The 16,519-nt window shown below is 36.7% G+C and overlaps 1 protein-coding gene across 2 annotated transcripts in view; it reads left to right on the top strand.

Moving 5' to 3' along the window:
* Window positions 1-16,519, top strand: part of LOC126299072 (probable cysteine--tRNA ligase, mitochondrial) — a 100,545-nt gene that overhangs the window by 44,453 nt on the left and 39,573 nt on the right. For both annotated transcript variants that reach the window (XM_049990741.1, XM_049990742.1), the window contains 2 exons: window positions 4,925-5,058; window positions 10,884-11,015. In XM_049990741.1, the coding sequence (XP_049846698.1) occupies window positions 4,925-5,058; window positions 10,884-11,015 (266 nt within the window). The remainder of the gene's footprint in view (window positions 1-4,924; window positions 5,059-10,883; window positions 11,016-16,519) is intronic.

Here is a 16,519-nt window from a genome sequence, read left to right as displayed (position 1 = left end):
TATTTGGTTGAGTTTATTGCCTTTAGATCTGTGTGATTTATCATGCAACTGAAACTTAGCAGATTCTTTTTACTGCTCATATGGATGACTTCATGCCAGTCATAATTTAGAATCAATTGCCACTTTTTGCACCTGTACTGATATCTTGTCTAAATCATTTTGCAATTCTTTTTGATCATCTGATGACATTACATGACTGTAAATGACAGCATCATCTGCAAACAATATTAAGAGGATTGCTCATATTGTCCCCTAAATCATTTATGTAGATAAGTAACAACAAAGGACCTATAACACTTCCTTGGGGAACGCCATATATTACTTCTGTTTCACTCGATGACTTTCTGTCTGTTATTAAGAAGTGTGACCTTTTGGAAAGGAAACCGTGCATCCGGTCACACAGCTTAGATGGCACTCCATCGCACGTAATTTAATTAGAAGTTGCTTGTGAGGAACGGTGTCAGAAGCCTTCTAGAAATCTAAAAATATGTATTCAGTTTGATGTCCCCTGTCAATAGCTCTCATTACTTTATAAGAATAAAGACCTATTTGTGATTCACAGGAACAATATTTTCTGAATCTGTGTTGGCTATTTGTCAATAAATCATTCTCTTCAAGGTAAAATGGAAATGCCATGTGGCTATGGCCTCCAGTTCGGGTAGACCGTTCGCCTGGTGCAAGTCTTTCGAGTTGATGCCACTTCGACAACTTGCAGGTAGATGGGGATGAAATAATGATGATAAAGACAACAAAACACTCATTCCCTAAGCAGAGAAAATCTTCGACTCAGCCGGGAATCGAACCCAGGCTGCTGGGTATGACAGTCTGTCGCACTGACCACTCAGCTACCAGGGGCGGACTATTCTCTTCAAGGTGATTCATAATGTTCAAGCACAGTCTATGTTCCAAATCATACTGCAAATTAACATTAGTGATATGGGTCTGTAATACAGGAGATTCCTCCTCTTTCCTCTCTTGGGTATTGGTGTGACTTGTGCAGCTTTCCAGTCTCTAGGAACAGATCTTTCTACGAGTGTATGGGTGAGTATGGAGCTATTATATCAGCATACTCTGAAAGGAACCTGACTGGTGTACAGTCTCGACCAGAAGCCTTGCCAGTCTTAAGCATTTTAAGCTGGTTTTCCGATACCGAGGATATCTACTTCTAAGTTACTCATGTTAGCAATTGTTCTTGATTTGAATTCTGGAATAGTTACTTAATGCTCATTTTTGAGGGAATTTTGGAAAACCGTGTTTAGTGACACTACTTTATTGGTGCTGTTATCATGCAGTGAAGGTATTGATTGCATGTTGCCACTGCTGTACTCAACAATTGACCAAAATCTCTTTGGGTTTTCTGCCAGATTTTGAGACAGGGTTTCATTGTGGAACCTATTAAAAGCATTGTGCATTGTAGTTCACACTAAATTTGAAGCTTCAGAAAAACTTCATCAATCTTGGGAATTTTGCTTTCTTTTAAATTGGATGTACTTTTTTGCTACTTCTGCTGTAGTGTTCTGACCTGTATTGTGTACCATGGGAGATCAGTGCCATTTCTTATTAATTTATTTGGTATACCTCTTCAATTGCTGTCGATGCCATTTCTTTGAATTTAAACCACATCTGGTCTATGCCTACCTACACAGATTGGAAAGAGTGGAGGCTGCCTCCTGGGAAGGTGACAAGCGAACTGTTATCTGCTTTTTTGAATATATGTATTTTGTGTTAGTTTTTGGTCATATGTTTTCACAACCATTTACAGTTTGAGTGGGCTCCCGAACTAGTTGTCCAAGATAATTTTCTGAGAAGACATTCAGTATGATTTTGGATGACATTTTTTGCCTACCATGACTTTAGACATGTTTTTTTGCCAACATATTGGTAGACTGAAGTCACTGCCAACTATGATTGTATGAGTGGGGTATGTATTTGAAATGACACTCAAGTTTTCTTGGAACTGTTGAGCACAGGGGCTGGTAAAAGGAACCAATTATTAATTTATTCCAGTTGTCGAATATAAACTCTATCCATACTAACTTGCATTAACTATCTACTTCAGTTTCACTGTAAGGTAAGCTACTACTGATAGCAATAAACCCTCCACCACCAACTGTATTTAACCTATCCATTCTGAACATAGTTAGGTTCTTTGTAAAATTTTCAGCTGAACATGTATATCTGGATTTAGCCCGCTTTCTGTACCTATAATGATTTGAGATTCAGTGCTTTCTACTAGTGCTTCGACCTCTGGCTCTTTTCCAACACAGCCACGACAGTTTACAACTACAATATTGATTTTTCCTATGTCTGCCCTCTTCCTGTGTTCATCATGCGCCCTTTAAAACTGAAGCCCTTTCTGCATGTTCATGAGGCCCTGACAAAATGTAAAGTAAATCGCTTTTTATGAGAAGCTGTGACAACTCACAGTACTATAATGCTCTGCTGTTGCTGCTGCTAGGGGATCTGTCACTCAGCTGGGGAATCTAACAACTATAAGTGGCTCTTGAAACACAAAAACAAATGTGTGCCATGATGCAAACAGCAGTTCAGTTTACTACACAGAACTCTGCCTGATAAGAAAACAAATATGCATGAAATATATCTGCCCTGTTAGCTGCACATGCTAACATGACTGCTTCTGGGACAGGGGGGTACACTGGCCCTGGATTGAATCCACCTGGAGGATTAATGATGGGGAATGGTGTGCCAATCAGCCTGGATGTGGTTTTTAGGCTGTTTCCCACATCCCACTAGAAGTGTATACCTGGCTGGTTCCCTTGTTCCGCCTCAGATACATGCTACACAAACATTTAAAACACTTTCTCACATTCGAACGCAGAATTTTCACTAATCAGGCATAATGGGTGCCTTGCTATTTCCAAACTATTTGAGAAACTTACCTATGACAGAGTACTGACTCATTTATCTGAGCAAAGCTTGTTAACTGCCACTTGATTTGGCTTAAATCTTACCTTCATAACAGAAAGCAGAGGACAGACTGTGTCACTGGCATGAAACTAACATCACAGTAGGGGGAACGTAACATGTTATCTCACCAGACTTGGTACTGGGCTCATTCTCAGTTTTAACCTACACAAATTATCTTCCAGTGACTTTAGTATGGTTCAAAAACTTTAGTGTTTGGTGATAACACAAGAATACTCATTATTGGCCCAGACTTAATCTTAACAGGCACAGATCTGTTGATAGCTCAACAGGTCTTCAAGTGGTTCACAGCCAAAACTTCGGCTTAATCTTACAAAGACTCATATTATGCAATTTCAAATGAGCAAAAAGATTTGCTACCATCTGAAATAAACATTAATGCTTATACACAAAATGAAACACTTTGTGTACAATTCATTCAGGTTTTGCCCTTAGAAGTATCTCTCTCATTATACTGACCTAAAGACAACAGTGTTGGCTTATTTTGCACATTTTTGCTCACTGATGTCGTATGGAATTATCATCTGGGTTACTCCACCTAAAGTAAATGAAGTATTTAATCAGCAATAGTAAGCAATAACCTTATTTTGTTAAGTCTACACAATCTTAATACGAGACTTAAAATCAAATCTATGTAGATTTTGCCTCTTCGCATAGGGTTCAGAGCGGAGTTGTGTAATATGGATTGAAGGTGTTTAACATGCTCCCATCGGACCGATGTCCCCTCTGTTTGGTTCCCTCCCCCAAATCAACCAACCAACCATGTTCCTATGCAACTTAAAGCAAGAAATTGAGAATCCAAAGCAGTTCAAAAGAAAGTTAAAAACATACATCTTCATCCACTCTTTCTACATATTATCTTAATATCTAGATTCAAGTATTGAATTGTTCTTTTAGCTACATGGCAAGCAGCAGTGTTTGTTGTAAAGATGCGTGACAAATAACAAAGGACTGTAAACATGGGTTTCTATTTCAGGTGTAGGTAACTATTTTCTTTGAAAAATAGCAATGTAGTTGACTAAATATCAAGCTAAAGCAGCAGCTATTTGATATAAATGAGGAAACAGCAGCATTATTGAAACAACTTACTTTTTAATTTACTTGGTTAAATTTAGCTGTCATAAGCATGAGTAGCATTAAACAATGTAGTGACAGTATGTTCTTAATACAGCTAAAGATTAAGTTTCTCTGATTTGTCTGTCTGTTGTTAATGGGTCATGCCATGGTTACAATCAAAACATTTATACAATTGACATGAAAGTATTTAAAAAAGCAGATAGACCTAAATATAAAAATGAACAGTGAAAGTTTGACAGTGCAAGCTGTGTAGATTTTTCAATAAACAAAGGAATAGGAGGTGTTACATATGTAACAATTCGCTTTTCATGGAATGGCCTGAATATATACCTTTACTTGTTCCACATTCCTAAGTTAATCAGTTAACGAGAACAGGCAGTGAACAGTGGACAGGCATATAGAAATGACAATAAATTGCTTACTTAGCTTCTTCAAAACTGATGGGCAGAACCAAGCAATTTATCATTCTTTGTACATGCCTGTCCACTTTTCATCACCTCTTGATCCCTCCTCATATCAATATTATATTCCGCCCTTGAATTTCCAGAGATAAAGATTTTCTTTTCACTTTCTCTTTTATGTGTGGTATTGTTGTATTGTAAAAATGACTGTCTACTTTTCCATTTAATTGATTTTATGGTAAGAGCTATTTGTATATCATACTTAAAGTACAGAAATAGTTTAAGAATAAAAAAAGTAGCAACTCATGTAACACCTAAATTTTATGTATCCACTTTTCTTCTAATGCTGAAATATTTTGTTCTTAAAATGTGTCAGCTTTGTTGTGATGTATCAATATTTTTAATCAACCTGAGTGACATGATTCATCTTTGGCTTTTATGGCAGGTGAATTCATTGAAATCACGATAAAAATTTTCTATGAAATGATGTCTACTTTTAGTGCACTCCTGGGAGAAAGTATTGACATCCATTCTGGAGGTGTTGATTTACTTTTTCCGCATCACGAAAATGAAGAAGCTCAGTGTTGTGCACATCATAGTATCCCTCAATGGACAAATTACTGGCTTCATTCAGGTAAGATTTCCGTTGCTTACCAAACTTGTAATGTATCCAAGAATGCCTGGTAATAGTAATTAATTCAAATTTTCATAACTGTCCAGCACATATAATTCATCCATTTGAAATAACAAAGAATAGTTTCTAGAAAAAATTGTTTTAGTGTATATCTTTCTGTACTTGTAGGCTGAGGCACTTAGCAGGATCTTTTTATTTTATTTTATTTATTTTTATTTTATTTTTAAGGGTTCTGTGGCAATGTAAATCTTCTCCACATACATAAATTGAAGTCCTCTGCTCACTTCTGTCTGTGTGTTCAGCCTAATCTCAAGAAGTATTGCAGGGATTTTGATGCTGTTTTCACTAATAGTTGGCTTACATTAAATGTGTTCACAGTTATGAATATGGACAATAGTTGGTTGGTTGATTTGGGAGAGGATACCAAACAGCAAGATCATCGATCCCATTGGATTAGGGAAGGATGAGTAAGGAAGTCGGCCATGCCCTTTCAAAGGAACAATCCTGGCATCTGACTGAAGAAATTTAGGGAAATCATGAAAAACCTAAATCAGGATGGCTGGAAGTGGGTTTGAACGACTATTGTCCTCCTGAATATGAGTCCAGTATGCTAACCGCTGTGCCAACCTGCTCTGTGTGTAGAGTGGAATGACAACAATGAAAATTTGTGCCAGACTGGAACTTGAATCCACATTTGCCACATATCTCGAGCAATCACTTTACCGTTAGGCTATACATGCTTGACTCACAGCCAGACCCAAACTATCATATGTTGTCAACCTTGTGCCTGCAACCTGTACTCATACATCCATTATTTATATTCCCATATAGCTGAGACATTTTACCTGAAAGTCGCTTGCATGGTGTCGGCAGATAAATACGCTATTGCAGTGTCTGTCTTACTCCAAATTACGATGTAATGTTCATTTGGACATGCATCCATGCTCCAAAGGAACAGACACTGTGGAGACTACAGCCATTACAAAATATGTTGAATGTATTCGCAGTTGCAAATATGGACAACCATCAGCTGTAGAATGGAAGGACAAACAGTGCAATATTGTATGTATCTGCCAACCACATGCAAGCTTATTTCAAGTAAAATGTCTCACCTGTACAGGAATATGCATAATGGATGTACAAGTACAGGCTGTAGACACATGGTTGATGACATTTGGAAATTTGGATCTGGCTGCAAGCTGTGCACAAATAGCTAAATGGTAAGGTGACCACTTGCAATAATCGGAGTATTTGGGTTCGAGTCCCGGTCCAGCATAAATTTTCATTGTCGTCATTCCATTCTACAGCTGACAGTTGTCCATATTTGCAGTTGCAAATACATTTAACGTATTTAACAATGGCTGTAGTCATCGAAGTGCCTGTTCCTTTGGACGCACATGCATGTTTAGATGAACATTGCATTGTAATTTGGAGTAACACAGTCACTGCAATATCATATCGTATTGTATAATAGTTGAACTTGCTTACTAGGTAGGTTTGTATTTATAATTTATAAATATTTGATGCAAATTGGTTGGGCCATGATGAATTGAAGTCAACTGCCTTTGTGAAATGGACACTATTGCCATCAAGAGCATCTACTTCTACATCGATACTCTGAAAATGACAGTTAAGAGTGTGGCAGAGGATTCATCCAACCACCTTCACAATAATTCTCTATTTTTCCTCTTTTGAACAGCGTGCAGAAAAAATGAACACCTCTATCTTTCTGGGTAAGCTCTGATTTCCCTTATTTTATTATGATGATAGTTTCTCCCGACGTAGGTTGGTGTCAACAAAATATTTTCACATTTGGAGGAAAAAGTCGGTGTTTGAAATTTCATAAGACAGTCCCGCCACAACGAAAAATGCCTTTGTTTTAATTATCTCCACCCCAAATACTGTATCATGTCAGTAATACTCTCTCCCCTATTTCGCAATAATACAAGATGTGTTGCTGTTCTTTGAACTTTCTCAAAGTACTCCATTAATCATAACTAGTAAGGATCCCAGACCACACAGCAGTACTCCAAAAGAGGACAGACAAATGTAGTGTAGGCAGTCTTTTTAGTATATCTGATGCATCTTCTAAGTGTTTTGCCAAAAAAAACACAACCTTTGGTTCTTCTTTCCCAGAACATTTTCTGTGTGTTCTTTCCAATTTAAGTTGTTGGTAATTGTAATTCCTGGGTATTTAGTTAAATTTATGACCTTTAGATTTAATTGATTTATCATGCAACTGAAGTTTAACGGATTCGTTTTTGCACTTAAGTGGATGACATCACACTTAGGGTCACTTGCCAATTTTTGCACCATACAGATATCTTTTCTAAATCGTATTGCTATTTCTTTAGATGTTCTGATGAGTTTACTAGACAGTAAACAACAGCATCATCTGCAAACAACCTAAGCCGACTGTTCAAAATGTCTTCTACATCATTTATATAGAGAAGGAAGGGTGGAGGGCCTATAACACTATCCCGGGGAACACCAGAAATCACTTTAATTTTATTAGGTGACTTTCTGTCAGTTGCTACAAACTGTGACCTCTCTGACTGGAAATTATGAATCCAGTCACATAACTGAGACAGTATTCCATAAGCAAACAATTGCACTACCAGCTGCTTATGTGGTACAATGTCAAAAGCTTTCTGGAAATACAGAATCAATTTGAAATCCATTGTCAATAGCACACACCACTTCGTGTGAGTAAAGAGCTAGCTGTGTTTCATAAGAACAATGTTTTCTAAATCAGTGTTTACTGTATGTCAAGAGACCATTCTGTTTGAGGTTATTCGTGATGTTCAAACACAACATATGCTCCAAAATCCTGCTGCATGTTGATGATAATGATGTAGGCCTGTAACAACTTTTCAGTCTTCGGGTACAGATCTTTTGTCGAGGGAGCTTTTGTATATGATTAAGCATGGAGCTATTGCATCAACACACTCTGAAAGGAACCTAAGTAGTACACAGTGTGAACCAAAAGACTTGTTTTTATTAAGTGATTTAAATTGCTTCACTACTCTGAAGATGTCTACTCAGCTTCTAAGTTACTCATGTTGGCAGCTGTTCTTGTCTGTAATTCTGTAATACTTACTATGTCTTCTTTCATGAAGGAATTTTGGAAGGTGTGTTTAGTAACTCTGCTTCAGCAGCTCTGTGATCAATAATATTTCCATTGCCATTGCACAGAGAAGGCATTGATTGTGTTTTACCACTAGCATACTTTGCATACAACAAGAATCTCTTTAAATTTTCCGTCAGGTCTCAAGACAAAGTTTCAATGCACAAACAGTTATAAACATCTCACAATTCTGTCAAAGATTGCCAGTATAGGGGATTTAGTGTTCGTTTGAATTTGGCGCGCTTCTTTTGTTGAGCTGCAACAGTGTTCTGATCTGTTTTGTGTGCCATGAGGGATCAGCTCCGTCATTTGTTAATTTATTTGGTATAAATCTCTCAGTTGCTTTCAGTATTATTTCTTTGGATTCAATCTATACCTGGTCTACACTTACATTGTTAATTTTGAAGGAGTGGAAGTAGTCTCTGAGCAAATTTTTATCTGATTTTTTGAGTAGATATATTTCTCATTAAGTTTTGATATATTTTTCATTAATTTTTGGAGGATTTGGGAGTTGCAGTATTCAGTCTCACTGTGACAACAATGTGTTCACCAATCCGTTTTGATGCTCGTTCTTAGCTCAGTATTATTTGTTGCTAAGAGGTCATGTCTATTTTCACAACCGTTTACTATTCGAGTGGGCGGATGAATTAATTGCTCTAAATAATTTTCAGAATATGCATTTAGCACAATTTCAGATGATTTTTTTATGCATACCTCCGGATTTAAACATGTCTAAAAATTAGATTAACATGCAAAGATTCAAATCCGATCTTTGTTTCTCAGTGCAGCGGCAATGATTCTACATTCGCTATGAAACACTATTGTTGAGATTGTGTGACATTGTCATTTTCATTTTTGGTGTTTGTTGTTTTTGTGCTGCCTATGCATCTTCATGGATCAAGTCTGTGTTGTTCAGTACAGACATAAACTGTCATCTAATTGAAAGACTTACACTAGGCCACTGAGCCATATGAATCTATTGTTACCAAACTCTATACATCTATATATTTTATAAGTTGAGGTCCCCCGTCATGTTTTTCTGTCAATATGTGAAGGGTAATCTCAGGAACTACTGCATAGTTTTCACTAATATGTACACAGATTTAGGGCGGATTGGGCAGCATGGTAGTTTGCAGCTTCCATCATTGCCATGAGATTTCACTCTGAACACCAATTACATATGGATCACATGACATTTGTGTCTCCTGAGAACTTTCCTTGCATGTGCTGCTTAAACTGTTCAAGTTACATGAAAGTTATGTTATTCTGTTGCCTGATGATGATGTCTGCACTTTAACCATTACTCTATGTAGTGGCCCCTAAATAAAATTACCACTGTGGCAACCAAGATGTCCATCCAAACATGCTTAGTGGTTACTTAAAACTTTTTAAATATTTTTTCAAAAATATTTTAATTGTCTGGATTGTATACATATATGAATTTAAAATATGATTACTTGACTACTTTCTGTTGTTTTGTGTTTACAGGGATGAAATGTAGGCCCTGATATGTCTTGCCAATGTCTCTTACTGGCACACAGTACAGGAATCTACTGCCCAATTTTACAAATACATTTGTTCTCCCACAGCATCCCACTAGCAACCTATAACTTCAGCAAGGCAATACATCACTTCATTGCTCCTAAAATGGGTTTTGTGATACCCCAGAACATGTAAAACTAATCCTGTTGAGCAAAGCTGGAATGCAGTCAAGCATGACATATTGCCTGGAGCCCAGTTCCGGTCAATCACCATATGTTGTGGGTGCCAATTGTGGGGTCATGGATCACTCTCCAATGCTGTGTTTCATGCAGTTCATGTCACTTTGCACTGCTACAGTCATCAGGGCAAGAGAAGATGCAGCACACTCACTGACGGATGTTTGTAAAGAGTAAGGAATTTATAGGGGCCATTTAATGTCAAATAAGTTATGAATCTGGTGTGCCTAATAGTACGAGAACAGAATGGAAAACCTGACAAAATTACAAGTCAACCAGTGGATAAAAGTGGAAATCAAGAATTGACTTATTTTTATTTTATTTTATTTATCTAGACATATATTGTAAACATACTACAGAGACGTCAGTGATTTATGTTTCTGCTTAAAATGCCAATAGTTGTACTATTAAATGTAAGTAAACATTGTTTTCTACGTTATTTTTTTTTCCAAATTTGATAGACTGCCAAACATTTTAACATCTTTCTTTATTTATTGGCATCATTAGATAGAGTTTTCAATTATTATTATGTTTTATTTGGAATGCTCATTTTATTTATATTCTCAGATTGACTTTCATGTCTAGCAAGGTTGTAAGTGTTTGCTCTTACAGGGTATTGACTGAGCAGAGTGACATAACTGGGCTCGTATTCAAGAAAGCAGGTTTCAGAACCCTGTTGTAGCATCCATCTTATCTGTAGTTTTCTTGAATCACCTCAAGCAAACATTGATACAGATCCTTTGAAAAATCGAAATATCCTAAACACCTGTAGCTGAAATGGTGCTATTTTTCTGAAGACCAAGATGTTAATGAGGCATTAAACACCTAATTTCATCCATTCTACATAACTGCTTAGAATTTAACAGTTACATACAATTAGCTGAAATATATGACATTATTGTAAATATGTTGGTATAGTGTGCCATTCCATTGCCAGAGAGTCGAAATATTGCACTCCATTATAAAATTTTTGTTTGCAGGTCACTTACAGCTGAAAGAAAGTGGGAAAATGTCAAAATCATTGAAAAATACTATTTCTATTTCTGATTTCTTGAAGGAATACACTTCTAATGAATTCAGAATGTTCTGCTTGCTGAGTCATTACAGAAACAGTAAGTTTTTTTAGAATAAAATGCATTCCACCTTTGTTGGTATATTTAGTCTCATGCCTGTTTTTACTAGAAAGAGAGGAGGAAAATATCATATTATAGCTGGAGGGACACCACATTTTAAAAACCATTTATTATGAAAAAGTAATGTTTGAGTTTTTCTGCAAGTCCATTGTGATTTCCCATGTCTCTGGGAGTATCAGTAACACACAAGACTATCTGATGGAGAGAGAACACAGACACTGAAAAGATCAGAGAAACAGGACAGCTATGCAAGAATCATTGAGTGAACACAGAATCAAGATCTTATATACTGTACTGCCACAAAAATGCTAAAATGGTTTGAATCTATATAAAATCAGATAATGGAACAAAATTGTCTGTCCAAATGGTAGTCAACCATGATAACACCTAAACAAAACTGATATAATGAAAGCCAAAATACTAAATTATGTCTTTTAAAACAGTTTTACTGAAGAAGATCACAATGAAGTGCCTATGTTTAACTTTCTTAAGAATACAAAAATGACATGTACTTAACATATGGCGCGAACCTTATCAACCATACACCTGCTGTATGAGCCTCTTCCATTACTTTTTGTTGACTGCATTGTTTGTCCACTCATGTTGATGTTCATCCCAGCTGTGTCCTCCCGGATATTATCTCTGCACCTAATTCTCGGTATTCCTCTTTTTCCATCTGTTGTCGTATCAAATGCTGTTTGAGCTAGTCTACTTTCCATCATTATTGCTATATGTCCGGCCCAGTTCAATCTTTCTTCTCTAGCACTTAAGCAATGTTATGGTGTTTGTACAGCTCTCTTAATTTTTTATTTTTTTCTTATTATTCCATTCCATGTTATTTTCATCCTACTCCAGTCCACAAATGTATCGTGTTTTTTTTTTTAATTTTGAATATAACAGTTTTTCTTCATCTTCCTTTCCAAACATTAATGCTTCACATCCTGATAATGTTACCAGTATAATAGTCAAATAAGTGGATTTTGACGTTAGTACTGAGTGATCTTTTAAGATTTTACTGAAACTGAAAAGTGTTTTTCGATCTGTTAACTGGTCAACTGTCTTCAAAGTCTTTACAGCCAAATGAGGGTCGCTTTGGATTTTATTACTTATGACTGGATATTCTGTCTTACCTTCATTAACACGTAATCCTATTATCTCAGTGATTTTTCAATAATTTTGCATTATTCTGATTAATTCTGTTTTGGAACTATGTACTAATGCTGTATCATCTTTGTAGGCAAGTCTAATAACGTACACCCCCATTGGGGATAGGGTGTACTAAATTATCTATTGATCTTCGCAAGACAAGATTAAATACAGTAGGTGAAATGGTGTCCCCTTGTTTCAGTCCAGCATGGCTAAACAGTAGTCATGTGAACAAAATCGATGTCAAACTTAACAACACCATGCACATTATTTCAGGAACAATTAAGTCTACACCTTCACATACGGCTACGTGTTCTGAGTCATATACAACCCCCAAAAATACGACGAGAAGCAGCCTTGGTGAGGGAATACAACAAGATTGAAGCAAACCCTGAGCTATCGGTACTTATCGATATACCTGATCTGAGTATCAAGAGGCTTTGTTCAAGACATCCTCCTTTTGCTCTCAACAGCCTCACTGGGTCTGACATCAATTCTTTGAGAAGGGAATGGCTCCAGATGCTCCAACAGCTTGCCACCTAATGCCTTGTATTACTGAGGCAGTTCCTGGATTTGATCAGCTCCACAAGATTGGGTCAACTCTGAACCTACTAAGAACTGGGTATGGAAGATGTGCTGACTCACTCTTCAAATGGGGAGTGCTATCTTTGCCAGTATGTGACTGTGACGCACCTAAGCAGACTATCCAACACATTAGAGAAGAATGCAGTGGTAGAGCGTTCAGTGGGGACTTTGAAGAATTCCTCGTGCCATCCCAAAAATCCATTGAATACATACTACGACTAGATGTTTGTCCTTGAATATATGTAATGTAGAATAACGTGATCCAGTATTGAAATGCACTTAAATGCCATACACTAAATAAATAAATAAAGTCCAGTGAACACCCTAAAATTTTCAGTTCCTCCTACAAGTGTCTTTATGCAACCTAAAGTTTCCTTTATACACATTGTAACTAATCTGATCAGCTTTTATGGTATTTCAGATTCCCTCATTGTATTTAGGAGTGTCTGTCAGTGGATACTAGATATGCCTTTTTGAAATATAGAAACAATATGTGGGCGTGTACATTGAATTCCCACACCTTCTCTGTTATTTGCCTTAGAGTGAATAAATGACCTAATGTGGCTATATTTCTGTGAAAACCACATTGGTAGTCACCAATTAGTTCTTCAGTTATTGAGATCAGTCTGTTTAATAGGCATATCACAAGGATTTTATAAGTGATATCCAATAAAGCAATTCCTGTGCACTTATAACACAAACATAGGGCATGTAATTGTGTTTTTCCAGTAAGGTACGGTTTCTGTCTTCCAAATTATTCCTACTATAGACTTTAGTTCTAATTCCAGTCGTGATCCTTCATTCTTTAATATCTCAGCATATATCTGGTCTTCACCACAAGCTGTTTTAGTCTTTAATTTAATGATGGGGTGGTGACTTGTACATCAACTGTATCAGGTGCTTCAAGTTAAAGCATGACTGTAGATCATCACAGTAGAGTATTTGCAAAAAGTATGCCTTCCATCTTTTTGTATTTCACTTTTTTTGGTCAGTATTTTCCCATATAATCTTAATAAACTGTTCTCTTTCAGTAAATTTACGAAAAGATTTTTAAATGATACATTGGCTTACTGTGTGATGCTTGAAATCACCCTCTGTGCAGTATCCTGCCCACTCCTCCAATAGAGGGTGCCTAGGAAGCCACCTTCTCAGATTGACAGACAACAATTCAAGAAAGTCACATTAATGGAGTTTATTACAATAAGTTAAACTGACAATACTTAACTTCACATATCCACAGAGGTATGTTGCATGCAAATAATCAATGTTCTTTGGTACATACAATTTCAATACAAGCAAAACAAAACAGTTCACAAGTCAGTGCTGTAGAGCTAGTATGATGGCTGGTCTTCCAGTCCGGCAGCGGCTAGGTGGTGCGGTGCTAATATTCTCTTTGTATAGATGCCGCTACAGTCATGGTGTCGTCCTAGCCAGCATACTATTGGCTAATGCCATCTCACAGATCATTCTTGATCTTCGTGCCGGCACTTGTCATCACACCAGAAAACTGTTTCTCCTATCATATTGTTGTAGTATTCCCTTTTCTCTTGTCTTAGGGTTCGTTGTGTTTCCTGGCTGATTTTATAATATGTTTCTTTCAGGGTCATATTGTTCCTTTCTTGTATCGACACTTTCCTTGCATTTCTATTACCCAACACTTTTTCTTGGCATTTTATGTTAAACCAGATTTTGTTACAATATTTTTTTTCTATAGCTTTGCAAGTAACTTCATGAATACTATTCTTCAGGTGTATCTATCTGCTTTTGACATCTCGTTCATTCCTATTAGCCAGTCTAGTCTTTGGTAAGTTACTTCCCATTCCTTTTGTTAACGTTTCTTGTGTATTTTATTCTTCCATATTTTCTATGTTGTATATAGTAATTTCCACTCTATTTCTGTTTTCATTTTGAGGTGTTTTTTTTTTTTTTTTTTTTTTATTATATATATATATATATATATATATATATATATATTGTTAACATATGGTCTGTGTCACACTCTGAACCCTGGAGGTTCTGATGTCTGTAATACTGTTTGGTATTCTCTTTTGGATAGCTTCATGGTCAATTTGCTTCAGTACATGTCCACCTGATGATATCTGTGTCCCCAAATTAATGTGTTTGTACTGAAATTTTGTGCTGCTTAATGTGAGAGCATTTGTCATTGCAAAGTTTGTAAGATGAACTCACTACAAAGTGGTTAGATGTCAGTGTAGCTTAACTTAAACGTATCTGAATTTTCTTTGTGTAAGCTGAAGTTGTCCATGGTGGTTTGTAAATATTGTCCTTTCCTACTTTGCCATTAAAATTTCGTAATACAGCTTTTAGATTATGTCTGTGTATTTAGTTGTATGTGTGTTCCAGTTGACTGTAGATTTCTTCTTTCATTTCATCATCCTTATCTTCTGTTGGTTCATGTCCATTTAGAAATGCACCATATAACCACTGAGTCTGAATTGTGATGTATGATATTGAGTTATTAACATGTTTGAGTTCCTTTATTCAGTCATTTGTTAATTTATGAATGTAAAATCTGGTTCCAAATTCATGATGTTGACTGCAATCTCTGTACATTATTGTTCCGTCTCCTCTCTTCAGTGTCCCTGTTCCTTGCCGTTTTACTTCTTGGAGAGCTGCCATTTATAGCCTACATACTTCTAGTTCGTATACTAGTATTTGGGCACTTCCAGTGCGGTATAGTTTTTTGAGCTTCCAAGAGCCAAAAACGAAATCCAAAAACAAATTCCCTCACCATTGGCTAATTAATTTGACTACACTCCATTACCCTTGTTTAATTTTTCTTGCTGTTCGTCCTATGATCACTTTTTGAGACATTGTCCATTCCTTCATTTTAATTGGCAGAATAACATTTCTCTCACCGAACCTTTAAGTTTTTATTTCTCCTTTGTGAACTTAAATTCCCTTTCCAAATTTCTCCTTGACTTCCTTTACTGCTTTATCAAATTCGTAGATAACAAGGTCATATCTAGTGAGGGGCAAGAGAGAACAGCTGCCTGTTCCTATGCCCCCCCCCCCTTTTTCTCCAGAAAACATATCTTCCAGAACAGCAGTCACACGCTACCTCACCAAATAGATAGATGTATTAATTCAGTATTAATTTGAAGAAAGAAAACAGATATAATGCATGTTGACTAGTGGCTAGTGTTACAAAATCTGAAAAATATTATATCATTTGCTGCATGATGAAGATGAGTTGGTCCCCTTCTCCCTCCTCCCCCCCCCCCCTCCCCCACCCCGCCACCTGTGCTTTCCATTGCCCTACTCCAGGATACACACTTGTGCTCCCTGTACTTTGTCCCTGATACCTCCAGAATTTCAAGGTCTGTATTCCAATCAACATTGTTGAAAGTTTTCTCCCATTTTATAAATATAGGTTTACCTTTATTTAATGTGTTTTCAAGGATAAGTCATAGTGCTAGTATTGCCTCATGTGTTGTTACATGTCCTTAAGAGCCCAACTCTTCCTGGAGGTCAGCTTTTACCACTCTTTCCATTCTTTTGTAAATAATGTATATTAGAATTTTGCAACTGTGGCTTACTAAACCCATGATATGATAAAATTCTTACCACTCAGCTTCGCCTTCGTTGTCTCTATTACAGTCTTTTTATAGCATGAAGGTATTTCCACTGTGTCACATATTTTTTGCACCAGATTAGTTAGTTGTGACTCTTCAGTTTCTCACAGGGTATTTGTTGATCAAACAGTCCACTGCTGTCCAATGGGCACAATA

The sequence above is a fragment of the Schistocerca gregaria genome, chromosome X, assembly GCF_023897955.1.
Source record: "Schistocerca gregaria isolate iqSchGreg1 chromosome X, iqSchGreg1.2, whole genome shotgun sequence".
Classification (NCBI taxonomy): Eukaryota; Metazoa; Arthropoda; class Insecta; order Orthoptera; family Acrididae; genus Schistocerca; species Schistocerca gregaria.
Note: the sequence above shows the minus strand (reverse complement) of the source record. Positions and strands in the feature narration are given on the sequence as shown.